The sequence below is a fragment of the Manis javanica genome, chromosome 12 (assembly GCF_040802235.1).
Source record: "Manis javanica isolate MJ-LG chromosome 12, MJ_LKY, whole genome shotgun sequence".
In the NCBI taxonomy this organism is placed as follows: domain Eukaryota; kingdom Metazoa; phylum Chordata; class Mammalia; order Pholidota; family Manidae; genus Manis; species Manis javanica.
The window spans coordinates 55615062-55633132 of NC_133167.1; the positions used below are offsets into that span (position 1 = coordinate 55615062).

General features: G+C 35.1%; 2 protein-coding genes across 8 annotated transcripts; one reads left to right on the forward strand and one right to left on the reverse strand.

Annotated features, from left to right (window-relative positions):
* Positions 1-475: 475 nt before the first annotated feature.
* FKBP7 (FKBP prolyl isomerase 7) lies at positions 476-13553 on the forward strand. Of its 6 annotated transcripts, XR_012123676.1 has the most exons (6): positions 477-798; positions 1863-2014; positions 6602-6735; positions 8195-8300; positions 10794-10867; positions 11845-13553. XR_012123676.1 is itself a non-coding variant. In XM_073218652.1 (5 exons), the coding sequence occupies exons 1-5, from the start codon at positions 590-592 to the stop codon at positions 10814-10816; spliced, it is 624 nt and encodes a 207-aa protein (XP_073074753.1). In that variant the 5' UTR covers positions 477-589; the 3' UTR covers positions 10817-13553. The 6 variants fall into 6 exon arrangements, 3 of the variants coding, with proteins under 3 accessions (XP_073074753.1, XP_017517120.1, XP_017517119.1); XM_073218652.1 differs by having other exon boundaries at positions 10794-13553; XR_012123677.1 differs by lacking the exons at positions 8195-8300; positions 10794-10867; positions 11845-13553 and adding an exon at positions 5340-5453 and having other exon boundaries at positions 476-798; positions 6602-6739.
* On the reverse strand, positions 10887-18054 carry PJVK (pejvakin). 2 transcript variants are annotated; one of them, XM_017661629.3, is made up of 7 exons: positions 17887-18054; positions 16072-17794; positions 15234-15429; positions 14593-14734; positions 13405-13522; positions 11388-11486; positions 10887-11176 (listed from the first exon to the last, which is right to left on the reverse strand). In XM_017661629.3, the coding sequence occupies exons 2-7, from the start codon at positions 16280-16282 to the stop codon at positions 10887-10889; spliced, it is 1056 nt and encodes a 351-aa protein (XP_017517118.1). In that variant the 5' UTR covers positions 16283-17794; positions 17887-18054. The 2 variants fall into 2 exon arrangements, with proteins under 2 accessions (XP_017517118.1, XP_073074752.1); XM_073218651.1 differs by lacking the exon at positions 16072-17794.
* Positions 18055-18071: the final 17 nt, after the last annotated feature.

Below are 18071 nucleotides of genomic sequence, written 5' to 3' on the forward strand. Positions count from 1 at the left end.
GGGGCTGGTGGGAACCTTTAAACCCGCGGGGAGCAGCGGCACCTGTGTCTACTCGCCCCCAAGTGGCTCTCGAGTTGTGTGTGGCTTCGCTTGGAAACTGCCTGAGTCCGACATGAGAAGGCGCTTCAAGAATACCTCAGAAGTAGAATGGTTCCCCCATGCTTCTCAGTTCTCTGAGGACCCAGAAGTCTTTTACTGCAGAAATGGCAATGGTATTCTCTGAACGACATTCCACCCTAGGCTGTTTATTTCTTTTGCCAGTTTCATTTTGGGAAACCCTGAGAAACCGCACCTAAAATGTGCGCACTCAGCGAGGAGAAACAGTGAGGTATTCAGTCCTGCCTCAGTGACAGGACAGCCATCCAAAGCTCCGAGCATCAGAGCCGTAGGACTCTTCCCAGACTGGCAAAAACTCCGCGACCGAGCCGGCCGCTGGGGAGGGAGCGGGGCCACGCCACGCCACGCCCCCGGCCTTTTGTGACGTAAACAATGCCTGCCACGCGGCGGAACTTTGCTGCAAAATCGCAGCTGGGCACGAGTGACCCTCGTAAGGAAACGTGGTCGTCATCTGGGGCTGACTCCAGGAATCATGGATTTTTTATTTAGATTAATCGTTGTCTTTTACTTGTGGGACGTTTTTACTATTCAGGGACAAAAGGAAGAGAAGAGCCCAGAGCAAGTGAAAATAGAAGTTTTGCATCGTCCCGAAAACTGTTCTAAGACAAGCAAGAAGGGAGACCTGTTAAATGCCCATTACGATGGCTTCTTGGCTAAAGACGGCTCGAAATTCTACTGCAGGTAGGAGATGCTGCCAGTTACTCTCTGTATAGTTGATGCATTGAAATCTAGCCTCCCTCACCAACCAGAAGCCGAATTAGTTGATTGATTAATTCTTGATTTTTAACAGGAAGAGTTGAGCCTTTTATTCCTAGGGGGGAAAAAATCAGACAATATGCAGAAATTCCCTATTAAACTGAGTTATTACTTTTTAAATTATTGAAAATGTTTGCCCAACAAATTATCGAAAATACACCATACCCACAAACACCCCCGACCCTGACCACTACTTTTGAGACCTGTAGAAAGTGAGTTAAGGTACTGTCTGTAAGAATGTTCACATTTTTCCTTTGTTGTGAGTTAAAGACCCTTTACAGAAGATTATATAGGGTGGTTGAGATTTTATGGCCCTTTAGAAGCACAATATTTAAGGGCTTAGGGCTACTTTCCAACTTTATCAAAAAAAAGCCCACTGCAACAATGACTCCTGAAGTTTTCTGGGCCTTGTGGCCTCCTGCCTAACCCTCATTCCTCCACTGACTACTCTGATTTAACTGATGGTTTATTACTCAAAGGGAGAATGTCTTTTCTTCCTCTGCTATTACCCTATAAAGACAGGATTGGAGAACGTTAGTTTTTTCCATTTTGGAAAAAAATTGAGAAATTTAATAGGAAGAAAACTTACAAATTTTAATTACTGTTCAAATGACTGTTTGAGGCTAAACCTGCACCATCATTTTTTAGAACAAACCCAAAGAGGTTAATGAGTTATTTGGACAAGCCATGCTTGCTAGGCAGAAGACCCATTAAAAAGTTAGCTGTTGGATAGTTTTTGTTAAGATGACAATAAAAAGAAAATGAGATGACTCCTAATGTCTAGCTTTGGTCAAATCATACGTCTTTCTGGCTATTATGAGGGAAGTTTGAGCCAAACACCCCACCAGGGGGTTCACAAGTGAGTACTAGTATGGGAACAAAGGGCATTAGAGAGGACTCCAACTTTATAACTAAATGTCCAGCTATACTTTAAAGTTTGGTTTCATTTTTCTTGAACTCAGCTTATGTAAGTGTTGTTTTTATTATAGTCGGACACAAAATGAAGGCCACCCTAAATGGTTTGTTCTTGGTGTTGGGCAAGTCATAAAAGGTCTAGATATTGCTATGATGGATATGTGCCCTGGAGAGAAGAGAAAAGTAATTATACCCCCTTCATTTGCATATGGAAAGGAAGGTTATGGTAAGTTGTTTTATATTTACATCTCTAAGTTATATTTTAATATAAATAATAAACTGTGTATATACATAAGCAAAAGAATTAAAAGCACAATCTCAAAGAGATACTTACATACCCATGTTCAAAGCAGCACTATCCACAGTAGCCAAAAAGTGGCAATAACGCAAGTGTTAATTGACAGATGAATGGACACACAAAATGTGGTATTTGCATACAATAGAATATAATGCAGCCTTGAAAAGGAAGGAAATTCTGACACATGGCTACAACATAGACCTTGGGTACATAATGCTAAGTGAAGTAGGTAAATCACACACAAAAAATATACTGTATGACTCCATTTATATGAAATACATAGAATCATCAAATTCATAGAGACAGTAAGGGAACAGTGGATGCCAGGGGCTGGGAGGAAGATGAAATTGAGAGTTGCTATTCAATGGGTATAGAGTTTCAGTTTCGCAAGATGAAGTAGCTATGGAGATTGCTTGTACAATGATGAATGTACTTAACATTAACCAAACTATACACTTAAAATGGTTACAGTAGTAAATTTTATGTTATATACATTTTCCCATAATTAAAAATTCTGAGTCATTAACAAAATAAAATAACTCATATTACAAAATAATTACAAAACTATAGGGTCCCGTCAACTTTAGCTATACCCAGTCCAGCCCAGTCCCCAATTTTTACATGTAAAGAAAATGAGAAATGGTTAGAATGCAGATCTCTGGGCAGAGTTCTTTCCCCCATACAGTGGCAACACTTATAATGATCATGTATGTTCTATAAACTGTACCTTAGTCATTTTTGTCTTCAGTACATATTATTTTATTTATTATTACATAAATGTCTATAACACATACCTTCAGTAAGCAGTACCAAAATACAATTCATAAAACTCAGGAAATTGGAACATAAGATTTTAGAGTAAAAGGACAAAGCTGAACATTGTTTAAAAAAAATCTGAAATATAACAGGCTGTCAGTCACTGTTAGTCAAATTCAGGAAAAGCCTTGAAATGTGGAAAAAAATAAACTGTTTCTTTCAATATTTTACCTATTTTTAAAATCCTAGAGTGAGATCTGAGAACCTAGATAAATCATATTAAATGGAGAAAATGTTTGCAACATGTATGAAGACTCTTACTAACCAATAATAAAAATGACCTATCCCTAGAAATGGGCAAGTTCATAAACAAGTGACCCAGAAACAAAAAAATATGCATGACCTTTAAACTTATATGAATATTTAATGTTTCTTTTATTGAAGTATAGTTGACACACCATACTATAGTACCCTCAGGGGTATAACAGTGATTTGACAATTATATACATTACAGAATGTGTAGTTACCATCTGTTGCTATACAAAGTTATTACAATATTATTGACTATATCCTCTATGTTGTACTTTTCACCCCCAAGACTTACTTATTTTATAACTGGAAGTTTGTATGTCTTAATCCCCTTCACCTATATTTTGCCCATTCCCCCCCAAAATTACATAATTTTATTCATAATAAAAGAGAAATTAAAACAAAAATGAGACACCATTTTTATCCACCAGATTAGAAAAGACATTAAAGTTGGCAAAGGTATGGAAAAAACAAGTCTCATGCATTATTGGTGGGAAAGTAAATCAACCTCTTTAAACAATTTCTATCAAAATTTAAAATTCAGATATCCTCTGACCCAGTAGTTCCATTTCCAGGAATGTACCCAAAGGTATATGTAAAAGAACATTCATTGCACATTTTTTTAAATTGCAAAAGACTGGAAAATATCAATCAATAGGAAATTAAATAGTCATGCTATGTCTATACAATGGATACCTGAACAGCCAGTAAAAAGAATGCAGTAGAGCCATATGTATTAATATGTTAAAAATAAAGTGGGATAGAATATATTCATGCAACGAATATTCATTGAGCATCAGTGCCAGGTTCTGTTATAGGCACTAAGCATAAAGCAGTGTATAAAAAAGAAAAAATTTCCTGTCCTTAATGAGCTTACATGTGAAAGGGGGATTGTCATATATGCATCATGTATCTATCTACACAGACTGTTTCGAGGAAGGAAGCCTGAGGGTCAATAGTGAGGAGGTTTCATTTCATTGTGTAATAATTTGTACTGTTGACATTTTTTGCCAGGTGCGTGTGTTAATTTTTCCAAAATTAAAAATAAATCACTAAAATTAAAAGTGGAAAACAGAAAAGGAAATTTTTTAAAAGGGGAAAATGGACAGTCTGGCAGAGGGACAGTTTCCATCTTGAATTCTCGATTAGGTCTGCTTTCTTATTAACGTATGAAAACTATAAAGAAAGAATCCTTACCTCCTCATACTATTTAGACTCTTGCTAACTCTACCTATTTCAAATATTTACTGTCTAATTACAGATTAATTTTCTGCGTTGAGATTTTGTCATAACTCCCAATTACTTCACTGAAATGGTATATACACTGTTTGAGGCTGTTTGGCTAGCTATTTAGAGTTACAATTCCTTCACTTTTCATTCTAGCAAAAGCAAGGGATCACTGTCCAAAACTGAATTGGAGGGAGGTTAGTGGTGCAGGTCAGACCCAATAAGACTTAAAACTCTTAGAGACAGTTCCAGATAACTACAGCTTCATTTTCGATCATTTATGACAGTCATTTGGTCTCATCTCGTGGTCCCGTGGAACGATTATTTGTATATACTATTTTTAATCATAGAGGAACCTAAGAAACAGAGAAGATTGAAGGTAAATTAAATTTGAATGCAAAACTTGCCCTAAAAATATTGTTATAGGTTGAAGCCAATTCTAGGCAAAATGATGCAGGCAAGGTTTACCTTTCAATCTCTTTAATCTCATTTTAATTACATAGCTCATCAGTAGGTTCTTATCCTTTGGGGTTCCATTACCCTAAGGCAAATGACTACCTAATTTATCCTTTTCATAAATTAATTTATGCTTAGATATGAATGGCTACCCAGGCTGCCTAAGCTGTTAATAAACCAGACCCTTGCTGCAGAGATGTGGAAGTGTAACTTTGAAGAGTTTAGTTCATACCCAATTTGAGGTGTCTACAATAAACAGAATAATGATGAATCTCACTAGTAAAAAGACCAACACTTTTGTTTTATACATAAGGAAACTGAGGCCCAATGGAAGTCTGTTCTTTGGAATATATTTAACATATTAGCTTACTTGCCTTATAATGGCTTCGACTAGATTATTTTAAAAGTTGTAGAGTAGAACATCAGTAATTGCTTAAACAATATCATAATGTTTTTTTAAATAAGTTGTTATGAAGACCTAACATTAGCTCTAACTTTATTTTAGGTAGTACTTGAAGAAGTCTTTCCTCTGCACAATATCCTTCTTCATGTCACAGAACATCCCTGCATGTCCTGAAATGCATGTGACTTTTTAGTGCTTTAATTAACACTACATGTGGTATGTATAGATTCTTTACATTAACTCCTATATCTTTGATCTGCTTCTCTAAGTACAAATAATTTAAAAACAAATGCATATTTTTTCTCCTTTTTATACTCAAGGTTTTTGGAGGGATAAACCTATTTGGCAATATTTTCTATGTTTACAGTAAAATTGTTCAAAAACTTCATATGTACTTATTTTTTCTTAAGTTTGAATCTGTTTTGAATTTGTATTTGATTATTGTCAGGAGACATTATTTTTCTGTCAAAAGGAGATTATAACTGAACAGAATAGGAATAGAATTTGAGAAAATTAGTGAATGAATATCTAGCTCTTTTACTCTAAAGCCATAGTATGTGACACAGTGTTTGGGACTTTCACCTTAGTCATGTGATACATGGGTAGATTTTGTTTTATGTCCTGAATTTGGAGATGACTGATCCACTTCTTCTTTTAGCTGTAACTTTCAAGCTTTTTTCTCTTTGGATTCTATATACACTTTAGCAAGAATTCTCCACTTTTTCATTTTAAAAATTAATATTCCTTCCAACGACAAACAGCCATTTTAAAAATAAACGATAGGGGTCAGTCATTCAACAATTTTGAGTGCCTATAAAGGATCAGGCACTCTGAGGTGCTGAGAATACCATGGTGACACAATCACTGACTGCTTCTAAGCAAGACATTTCTGCAGGTTATTTTTATAACATGGTCATCTGAAATAGCCCATAGCTTGCTAAAGTCATCTGTGAAGAATTTCAAAGACAAATATATTCATACATTTTATTTGTGCTTCCAAATAATCACACAATATCATTTTTTTAAAGATTATTGATCTACACTCTGAAATTTTTCTTCCCCTACATTTATTCTCTGTACCAGCTCTCTCCTCTATAATGATGGATACATTAATAAAAATTACATTTAGTTAATTAAAATTAATAAAAATACAGATCTGTGTTTATTTTAATCAGGAAATAACGGGCCTGTAAGTCCTTAGAACTGACTTGGTTTAAAAACATTTAAAAATTTTCCAAAAGTGTATTTAGTAAACTGTTCAAAAATATGAAACAATATAATCATAATGCTATAATAACTGATTGTGAATAAATATTTGGTCATGATCTTCATGTAAGCTAAATTGTTAAAAATTTTACCTTTAGCAGAAGGCAAGATTCCACCTGATGCAACATTGATTTTTGAGATTGAACTTTATGCTGTGACCAAAGGACCACGAAGCATTGAAACGTTTAAACAGATAGACACAGACAACGATAGGCAACTCTCTAAAACTGAGGTAATTCAAATTTCATGTGTACAGTCTAATTTTGTCATCACAATTTAAGTATATCTGTGTTACAATTATTATTTTTTAGTTCTACCAAGCCTGAACTGATTACTTTGCTTTTATAAGAGCTGGTTACTAAAAAATCTTAAGCTTCAAAGAGAAAATGTGCTTTTTCAATATAAAACTTACAACTGAGTCATCCTGTTCAATTGCCTTTTTTCCTGCCAGAGGGTCATTAAAATACTGAACGAATCTCTACAGGCATATCCAGCATCTAAACTACAGAAGCAGATTTTTTTCAAGCAGCATTGTAGGGACTTAACAGTAGGGCAAACAATTCCTACCTCATAGGATTATGAGAATTACAAATGATTATGAAATTCTCATGTGAGCAAGAATTTGAATTATGTGAAGTACAAAGCTGGTAAGCAGGTGCCAGGAGTTCAGTTACCTAGCTTCTGTATTCCAGTTGGTCTTATATATTAACTGAGAGATTAATAAAAATCTCAGAATAATTTTTTTCCTTACTTTCTCAGTATCAGGTACTATCATAAGCACATTAGTATGTGAACTCATTTAATTTTCATGACTGTTCATGAAGTGGACACTATTGTCATTATCTCCATTTTATAGAAGCAGAAGATGGTGCCCAGACAGAGTAACTAGCCCAAGGTCACATTGCTCTAAGTGACAAAACCAGATTGCAACCCTGGCAATTGAGCTCCACTACTGTGCTCTTAACCATGGGCCTACCCTACCTCTTTCAGGGAATTTCCATCATGAGTATCTTCAAAATGTGTTGGGTATTTTACCCTTACGGTAGCATATCTCAACTTGGTCTAGCTGCATATCAAATACCTAGTGGTGACATGTGCTAGCCACTACCATATTAGGCACTGTTTATGTGTCTTTGCTTAGAGAAACGTCATGTTATATAGAGAAAGAATACCTCTGAATACCTGTTATTTGACATTATTATTAGAGAGATTATCAGTTATGCAAATTTGGGGAAGAACTATAGGAGTATAGAAAATTAAATTTTATTTCAAAATGTGGGATTGGGTTTTATTAGTTACACAATATATTCATTAGTTTTGGAGATTATAGAAATGCCAAATTGTATTTTATTCACTAACGGGAATGCTTGAGGGTGATTTTCCTTTGATAATGTGGACCCTATAGACTATTGGAAAGCATTTAATTTCAACAAAAAATTCAACTCAGATGTTTATCTTGGAGTATGTGCCACTATCTATAACCTGAGAGGAAGTTGATTTGAAGACCTGTTTCTCTTCAGAAAATTGCTTCAAAAGTTAAAAGAAAAACCTCAAATAACTTCTAAAATTTTTGTATCACTTCACTTACTGTAAGTAGTCTTAGATATGAGTTTATGTAAACATTTCCTCAAAGTTATTGGAAATTTGCTCTGACACCTTTTTATTAAAGAAATGTTATTTTGGCCTTCTAGATAAATCATTACCTGGAAAAGGAATTTGAAAAAGATGAGAAGCCACGTGACAAGTCCTATCAGAATGCAGTTTTAGAAGATATTTTTAAGAAGAATGACCGTGATGGTAATGGCTTCATCTCTTCCAGGGAATACAATGTGTATCAGCACGATGAGCTGTAGTATATTTTTATTTCTACATTTTCTTAGCCACTTTGTGTAAAACCGAAGTCACTTTTCTATAAGTTTTATTTTCTGTTTTTCCTCCATGAGAACATATTTTGATCCCCTTAATACATATAATTTTGGCATCATAAATGTGAAGCTATTTTGAAATGCTAACTTTTGTGAAAGGTATGATTTTGTCTGTGAACACATTGCAGCACCATGAAACAGACTGTATCCCAGTGGGCAATTTTCCCCCTTCAGGATATTAGAGGGCATCTATGTCCCATCTACAAACTCTTCTGAACTCCAACCTTAACAGCATGTATAAATATGTGAATATCCATTCTTTAATATTTTAAATGTTAAAATGCTCCCTATTTTTAATATTTTCAATTAGGACCCAGGAATTAATATTTCATTTAATTTATATGTATCATAGCATTGTAGGTAGTGGGATATAAAAATCACAGGACTGGAGAGCCTTCCTTCAGTGCGCATGCAGAAATACTTGAGTTTTACAGCTCTGTCTCACAGACAGCCTTAACACAGTCTCTGTACTTTTTGGCTTCTGGCCTTGGGTATTTGTTCCAATGGGCAATGTTTAAAGATACATGATCAGACCAAAGAGTGCCTCTTCTCTTATAGTAAGCATGAAAAAGTCCATATTGCTCTTGAATTTTGTACTCCCTCAGATGTCATTGTAAATGTGCTATTCCTTTTCCTTATGATAGGCCTTGATGCCTACTATCCCTAATTTTTTGTCTTGCTAGTTTTAAATTGACGCTGTGGTATCTTAGTTTCCAGTTCCCTTTCTCTAGGTATCTCTGTCCTATGTCACTTCATTTCACAATGTTCTTGTTATCAATGATGAATGAGCATTACAGACTGATATGCCATCAGACTTTTGATACAGATTTTATTTTACACGAGGATACATGAGGATATCAAATGATGATTCAAATGATATACAATACCATGGCCATTTTGTGTCATGGTCAAACCATCACAAGATCCAACTTGAGAATAGGAGGTAAGAGATGCTGTTAGATCACATTGTTGGTGCCAAAGAAAAGGCCTTGTTTATTGGAACATGTAAGGTTTTGCTTACTGCATATGTAGGAAAGTATGGTCAGGCAGTAAATAGCTCTGTTCAAAATAGCATTTTCCATTTTCTGAAACTTGCTCTTTGCAAACCATTGTTTACAGTTCATCTTTTAACCTCTTTAGATATACTGCCAGAAATACATTATTTACAAATATAGGGATAACACAAAAATCTGGTGAGATTAGTAGATATCACATATGCATAGCACAAAGTTCAACTTCTCATAAAACCAAAACCTTTACTGTCTTTTCTTCTCAGTATTTATTCATTCCTATGCCCTATAACTCCTCCTCACTTGCCTAGATCATCAATTCTTTCATCCTTTTACTTCTCTCCGAAAAACCTGCTCAGTTGAAATAAACTGGGTTGATGACTCAATATTAAGTATTGGTTTGGAAACCGCCCCCATTCTCTATTCCTACATTAAAAAAAGTCACCAGAGGCTTTTTTGATAGGTGTACTCATATTTGCATACAAATCATACACTCTTGCCTAAAAAATAAAATGAAAAAAGTTATATCTGGAAATTACCCCATAATACCAACTTTTATAATTCTAATTATGTCATTGTTTCTACACAAAGGGCTTTAAACTTATGTATTAAAAAATTCTGATGTTAATGTGAAGATTTACTCTAAAACTCAAATCACATTTAAATAGTTTAAAAAATTTTAAGTCATTCTGAATACATATAGTATATTTAGTATTTACACTATTGCTTTAGGCCTTCATATGTGTGAAGCACTAGTAGCACTGTAATCATATATTTAGAGTTAGAGTTTTAACATTCTAAGTTTGCAGTTACTTAAATGTATCCTTGCTGCCTGAACTTTAAAATGACAGAAGTTTTAAAAAGACAAAACTAGCAAGCCTATGTATACCACAGAATGGCAGCCCAGTACTATCAGTCACCCTGTTAACTGTGTACTCAAAACACACCAAGCTCAGGGTGCTCTTAATTTGATATAGCAATTAAACATTTAGGATTACATTAAATTATTAACACATTTTTCTCATTTTACCAGCCCTAAGGCAACAGAGTACCATAAAGTTGCCACTTGTGCACTGCCATCCCTAAATATTGAACTAAAGCCAATTAAAAATAAAATTGACACTTAGAAAAATCTATATAAAGAGTTATCTAAACCCAAAAAATACTTTTACAGTGACCGACAGATTTTATGAAGGAACATCTATATTCTGAATTTTACATTTAAATCTTTTTTAATAAAACAGTATTATAAATCTTCATGACAATTTATGAGGTAGACACTATTATTATCACTACTTTATAGATGGGGAAAATGATGCCCAGCAGGTTAATTTCTTTTCCCTCTCCCTCTTCAGTTTGCCACAGGTCATCAAAGTGAACCCAGATGATTTTGGAAAGGTGGCATAGTTGCACCTAAAACACCAGCAAGGTATATTCATTTTTTCATTTTATTTCATTCTCTTGTGCCAAACATCAAAACAAGGAACTGCATGAAGTCTCACATACTTCTGCCCATCAACAAAACACTGAAAGCACCCATAAACCGTCTCCCTTTTGAAGTTCCCCATTCCACAGAGTATGCAAGGTCCTTTTGGAATGTTGTGATTAAGCAAGTTAACTCGAATGTGTGTCCCTTCTTTGAGTGAAATATCAGTCATGCTGAGAGGTTTCTCGTAATCAGAAAAAAGATCATCTAAGTAAAGCTGCGAACGAGAAATGACATCCATCACTCTTCTATCTAAAAGAGACAAAACAGAGAAATATGTTAGATATCAAAAATATATAACCAAACTGCATTTATAAATATGTGAATCTAAACCATCACTCATGAAATGATTTGGCTTTTAAATTTAAATTCTTCCATGACAGACAGGATTATTGAATAGATAACCTCAATTTTTATGTGAGAAGAAAAAAAATTTATTTGAAATATTCTTCAGTGGACATACTTCTTTCAAATAGTATATTTCTCAGTCTGTAGAGCAGTGCAAATGTTGCCGCTTCTTCCCTTTCAAATCCTCCTTTTGACACTGAAGTGACACAAAGGTCTATAAAAAAAATTTCAGAAGATGTTATAACTTGAACAATTCATATTTTATCAGTAGTTTTAGTTGTGGTTGTTGAATTCCAGTACATCCCACTCATTTTATTTAAGTTAAATTTTATATATTTTTGGAAAAGGTATTCATATAGTTCAAAATTCAAAGATACAACCAGGGGACTCAGTGACAAGTCTCCGATCTGCCTTAACGCCAGCTTCACTTTCCTACTCCAGAGATAACTACTGTAAAGTATTCCATATATTTTCACAAGTGTAAAGGAATATGTATACATGTATGTGTATAAAATTCTTTAAGCTCAAACAGTTACATACTACACACATTTCTTTTAAAATCTCTCTTACAGATTATTCCACGTTGGGATCTGTAGTGCTACCTCATTCTTCTTCATAGTTTCATAGTATTCTGTTGTGTGTATCCACCATCATTTAAGTAGTTGCTGTTAATAGATCTTAAGGTTACCTCCAATCTTTCGCTATTACAAATGGAATATCCTTATACCCATGTCATTTCACATATGTGTAAGTATGACTAGGATAAATTCCTCAAAGTGTAAGTAAGGCTAAGGTATATGTACATTTAAAATTTTGATGCTTATGTAAGTTCTATCAGTTTACACCTCTCTTAACAATCAATATAATTGTAAAAACCTACAGCTATGGATTAACACATAGTCTACAGGCACACACCTGATCATCTACAATTGCACTCTTACAACACTAAACTATGTGTTCTGCCTTTATCTTGCATCTACCTACCACTTCAGCATTTTATTAAAAATAAAAATAATAATAATAATAAAGGGAGAAATGTGGGATCCACATAAAAATCAAGTATAAAAATCAAACGAATATTTATATTTGACCTGATTGTTTATAGTTCATAATGCGTGATCAAAACTGAAAGTTTCTGTGATGACTGCCCTTGTATTGCTCACCATGTAAGAACTTATTTATTCACTATGTAAGAATTTGTTCACCATGTAAGAACTTGTTCGTTATGTTTCAGAAGATTGGAGACTGACGAGAACTAGGCTTGAGATGGATTAATGATTGTGCATTGAGCATTGACTCCCCTATACAGAATTTTATTGTTGTTAACAACCATTTGATCAATAAATATGTGAGATGCCCTCTCAAAAAAAAAAAAACAAAAAAAAAACCCTACAGCTAAAGCATCCAAAACAGAATTTAATTAGCCTGTTTTGTTTTGTTTCTGACTCTCTGTGCCTTCCACAGAACTACAGAAACAAAAAAAGTTTTAAAATGTTTCTAAATTACCATGGCTAGGAGACTCCTTTGCCTAGTCCTTTGATCTACACCTGGACTTGAGCCTGGCTGGTCCCCTGATCTTAAAGACATGTGAAAAGTGGAAGTCTAAAGTCAGTTGCACTGAGGTGTTGCATAAGGTGACCGTTTTAGGAGAAGTATCTGTGCCTTTTAAGTTAATTTTTAGGGAGTCTAGGGCATGGACAGCTGGGTCTACAATAGATAAAACTGAAGAAAAGTTGTCTTTGGATACCCTAGTTTGGGCACCCTGGCACCTTCAGTCTTCTTACTGTCTACCTACTACTCTACAGGCAATCATCAAAACCTACGTATCAGAAGGTCATTTATTATCACCTTGTGTAAGTCACAGAATCCTTTGTCAGTTGGTTACATTTTAGCTCTCACCTGTAATTATACAAAGGGTGGTGGGGAGTCTACAGCCCTCAACAAGAAGCAAGAAAAAGGTATTGGGTAAATAGGGACCAGAGGATCTTTCCCAGCTACTTCACCCAAACATAAGATTCACTGTGCTGAGAGTATCATTCTTCTATAATTAGACATGAGAGAGAAGAAGTGTTTCCCATTAAATTCTTCCTAAAAATAGAATTTCAGTGTTTCATGCAAATCATTTTACTCACCAAAGGTACCATCCAAGTAAATGAAGAGTTCAAAAACACTGAAAGCTATGGTTGTGTGTGCTGGAAAAACAATAGCTTTGTCCCTTCCCTTGGGATTCTGTTCATCCATAAAATGAAACTATAAATAAATAAAATAATATTATTAAGGAGCATAACAAGTAAGGACAGCTTTTTTGAAATCAAACATTTCCTGCAGTCCTACCAAAGGGGGGCAAATCACCTTTCCAAGGAATGAATTATCCTACTTGAATTAAACTGTTCATAGCAGGGGTCCAAAAGGTCCAACTGGGGACTCATGATCTATATTAGGAAATACCACGCACCACTTTCTCACTTGCATTGGTACTGGAGCCAACAATTAGTGCTACCTCAACAGCATTGCTCCCTGGCATAGCAGCCTTTTTCTTTCAACTGCAAACTAACTGGATTTAAGTGCTACAGTTGTTTATAGCCTACCCTGTCTACTGTTCCAAAGCCCCCAGAGCTTTCAGCAGCTTTCCAAACTTATTTTCCAAAGCAATCACCAGCAATTAAGTAAATGTTTCAACTTGTGCCCTCAAAATTGATTCAAGTTAAACAAGTTGGTGGGCAACTAAATGTAGCCACCCAACAGAACTTTCATTTGCAAAGACTTGAAAAGATTACCATTGAACCCTGTTTCTAACGATTGGTTTTAATAAAACCAATCAAGTCATTATGCATCATTATTATGTGAATGACCAAGACAAATAATATAATTGAGCTAAAAAGGAAACCAAATAACTTTCAAGATTTTTTTTTAAAGGATTTGACAATGAATGAAGCATGTTAGGTCACTGACAATATTATTTTAGAAATTTTAATATAAAAATATACAATCAACTTTTAAAAATTCAAGCACAAAATACATCACTTAAAAATAATTCAACACAAACACTCAATTTCATTCTTAAAACAGCATTTCAATAGTAGTAGGAGGGACTCCAGTATCCACATTTCGCTAGACTTAGTGTTTTGCTTGCTGCATTAGATTACACATTTAGAATCAGATTTTCTTGGACTTTTTTAATATTCTAAAACAAAACCATCACTGTTCAAATTCCTATATAAACTGAAAAAATACACAAGTCTCATTAGGAATAACAGAGTACTTTTAAAAAATTCCCATTTGGCTTTTTAGTAAGGGAAGCCTGAAGAGTCGTGGTTTACCCGCATGGCCTCCCCACGAATTCCAGCATGCACAGACAGTGAGCACTGCCTTGTGGTTCGAATGCTCTCCATGACCACACACAATATGGCTTTTCTGCTGCGCCTTGACTGACGAATCAAGCTGTGGTCAAAATTAATTTTTCTAAAATAAAGAAGAGACATTCACATGAATCTGTAATATCTCATTACATTTAATCAAGGACATGCTTTGCTATCATGTGTTACTTATTCACAGTCCACCTTAACTAAAAATAAATCGAGGTAGGTCTAACACAAATCACAACGCATGCTCTCCTATTTTCTTAAAACATGTTTATTTTAGGAGTCTGTTGGAAGAGACTCTCTTAGTATATTTGTTTCAAGCAGATTCTTGTATTCGTTTAACTAGTAATTTAGCAAATGTATGCAGAGCCAAAGCAATTTTGTGGAACAATTAAAAATTCTGTTTAAACAGAATGACTCTGGATATCTATCCTTATCCAAAGTTTGGATATATTACTAAATTGCAGCATTTCAAACAAATCAAATAAATTACACTATTAAATAAAACCTGAATGTTTCAAGCATTCTTTATAATTAAATTTATATAATTAAAATATTTAATAAAAACACTTAAGTATATTAAAGATTATTATACTGACCGTGTACTAATTTCCTTCAGTAATGTTGATACTTCTACTTCATGTTTGGTTACCACACCAAATGAAGCTTTTACTGCAATGGAATCTGATCCAGCAATGTTAATTCCAACATCATTCACAATATGGTTGCCTCGCCTTCCATAGAGTGAAACATCTGATTGATCTTCATAATTCAGTAACTGATAAGATGAAATACCTTTAAGAAAAGGAAATTGTTTTTTAAATCTCGAATTCATCAAATGTAGATTATATATAGTAACACGTTTATTTACTACTTAAGACCCAATTATCCAAATGTTGAGCACTGCAGCATCTCAAACCAAGATTAAAAGTAGAAATTCAATTGATTTGACAAGAAAAAGCAATAAATAGCCAGAGTACTTAAAATGATCTCAAATTCTCTGGCCAATACAACTACTTTAGCATCAATATCCACAGGATGGTTGAAAGAAAAACGGGTCTATAAGAAATAATTTGTCAAAATGTCAATTTATTTCCTAATCTAGCTTGTAAAATACATTTCAATTTACCAATTACAATAACTAAATCATAAGAAATAAATATAATTTCTTTCATCTCATTTGAACTTGTGAGATAGGTAAGTCTAAATATTGTTTTATAAATGAAATATAGTCATATTCTAAGTCGATTTGATTAAAACAATTTATAAACTTTAGCCACTGTTAATCTTAATATTATTACTATCATAATAAAGGCTGTTTTTAATCAATGAAAATGTGTAAATATTACAAACATAAGTAGTATATATGACCTACATTTAGATTACTAATGATATAACTGAATGAGTAGTCACTCCCAAGCAGACATTTAAACTTACCAGCTGAAATTTCTCTGTCTCCTAGAAGAATATCTTTCAGTGTAAAAGGTGTTGAGGTAAATTTATATCTAGGAAAGAGAAAGCATCGCTTCTTTTTTACCACCAGACTTAGAGGTTGGTATTTGTCAGCCTCACTAAGGCTTGGAACGGGAACTAATCTCCCTCCATTTCCAACTTGCTTGACAAAGCTCTTAGTAGCAGCAGCAAACATATTAAGGTGGTATCAAAAAGTCATCAACTGCAACCCTCAGACAACAAATCCATATTTTCAAAAAAATCAGGCGCAAAACTAAGCCTTCCTTGATTTTGAATATAATTATGCAAGTTTAAATACAAAGCAAGCGTTCATCAAGTAGCTTACCAGTGTACATTTCACAACACTGTCTCCCTGGTGTGCTCAGGTAATGAATTATAGATTCACGGTGTAAAATGACATATACTAAATGAAAGTCTAATTTGGAATTGCAGTCTATAAGCATTAAAATATACACAGCAAACTAATATTTTAAAATACTACCGGAGCCCTTGATGAAGGTCTAGGGTGATAGTAGCTTGCCAGTTTTGAGGGAAACATGGGCAATTTAGGGAACAGAGCAATTTAGGCACTAACAGCCTTGGACACCATCTACAGTGGACCTAATCCAAGAGGAATTCCTTCGCAAATTCACCATCCCATTTTTGGCAACAGAAAAGTGCTATTTTGAATCCTATATGGGTCATTCATTTTCCTTCTTGTATGTGTACAAAACCAAGTGATCAATATAAAATATACTGAAATGCATAGAATATAGGAAAGTAATTGTATGTAGATCTTTGTAAAATACTAAATGAAAGTCACATTACATATAAATAATTGTAAAAACTATGACTTAGGGTGATCTTACTCTGAAGCTGACACATAGGCAACACTTTTTTGAAATGGGTGCCTGCTCCATCTACTTTATTTCATATTACTTTCCTAGTTAGCTATTCAACCTTTAAAGAAAACCATATAAGGTTCGGTTGTTTTTAAGAAATACAGCTAAAAATAAAATTTGGAAACTAATCAGAGTGCTGAAATGTATTAAAATAGTTATGTGGATATTAATACATTTTGTAATAGCGGCTATGTGGTACTTGGAGTAAGATAAAAACATAACATTGGTGGATAGAAATCGACAGAGGGGATGGGGTAGAAGGCAGAATAGGCTTTATTCAAACCTCAAATAACATAAATTAATCATTAGATTCTGGGCTTTTTCATTTGCTTTCCAGAATGCAGGAGTGGCATGTAACCAAAAAAAAAAAAAAAAAGTTTTTAATAATGTCCCTTTGTGGGAAGAGCACGTGCAAAGCAATCTTCCAGAACACGAAGAAAACGCAAGGAGTCATTTCTCCAAGTGGCTGGCAAACCCCTAGATAAGCAACAAGACGTCTACTGTCGCCGTCTGACCCCCACCAAAGGTGGTGCAATCCTGGCAGACGCCAATACAAGTCACAACACAGGTGTGCACAGCGTATAATTAAAATCTGGTCCACAGAAAGGCCTCCTTTTACACCTAATGGGCCTTGCTAGGGTCCGCTGGTCCAGCTTTCATCTCGCAACAAGCCAAGAAGACAATGGAGATTGCCCGGCGGGAGGACAGGAGTGTCTCCGAACGTCCCCACGAGCTCCAGGAGGCAAGGCTAGGGAACCGGGAGAGTCCACCCAAGATCCACCTCAGGGGCGTGTACCCTCCAGGCTCTGTAGGAATTTTGCATTTGGAGTTTTTAAATCCTTTTCTTAAAATGACGTAACCCACATCCCAACGCCCCCACCGCTCCCCAAAAAAGAACCTGAGCTTCAGGCCTCCCAGACTCTAGGAGGCTTGCCCGCTCGATTAGCCATCTCTCCGGGCAGGAAACGGCCTCCCTAAGGCCTGGTGACCCGGCGCCAAGGAGCCGCGGGGCTGAAGGCGGGACGCCCGCGGCTGCTGTTCAGGGAGGGGCGTGGCTTGAGCGGGAGGGGCGGGGCCGGGCAC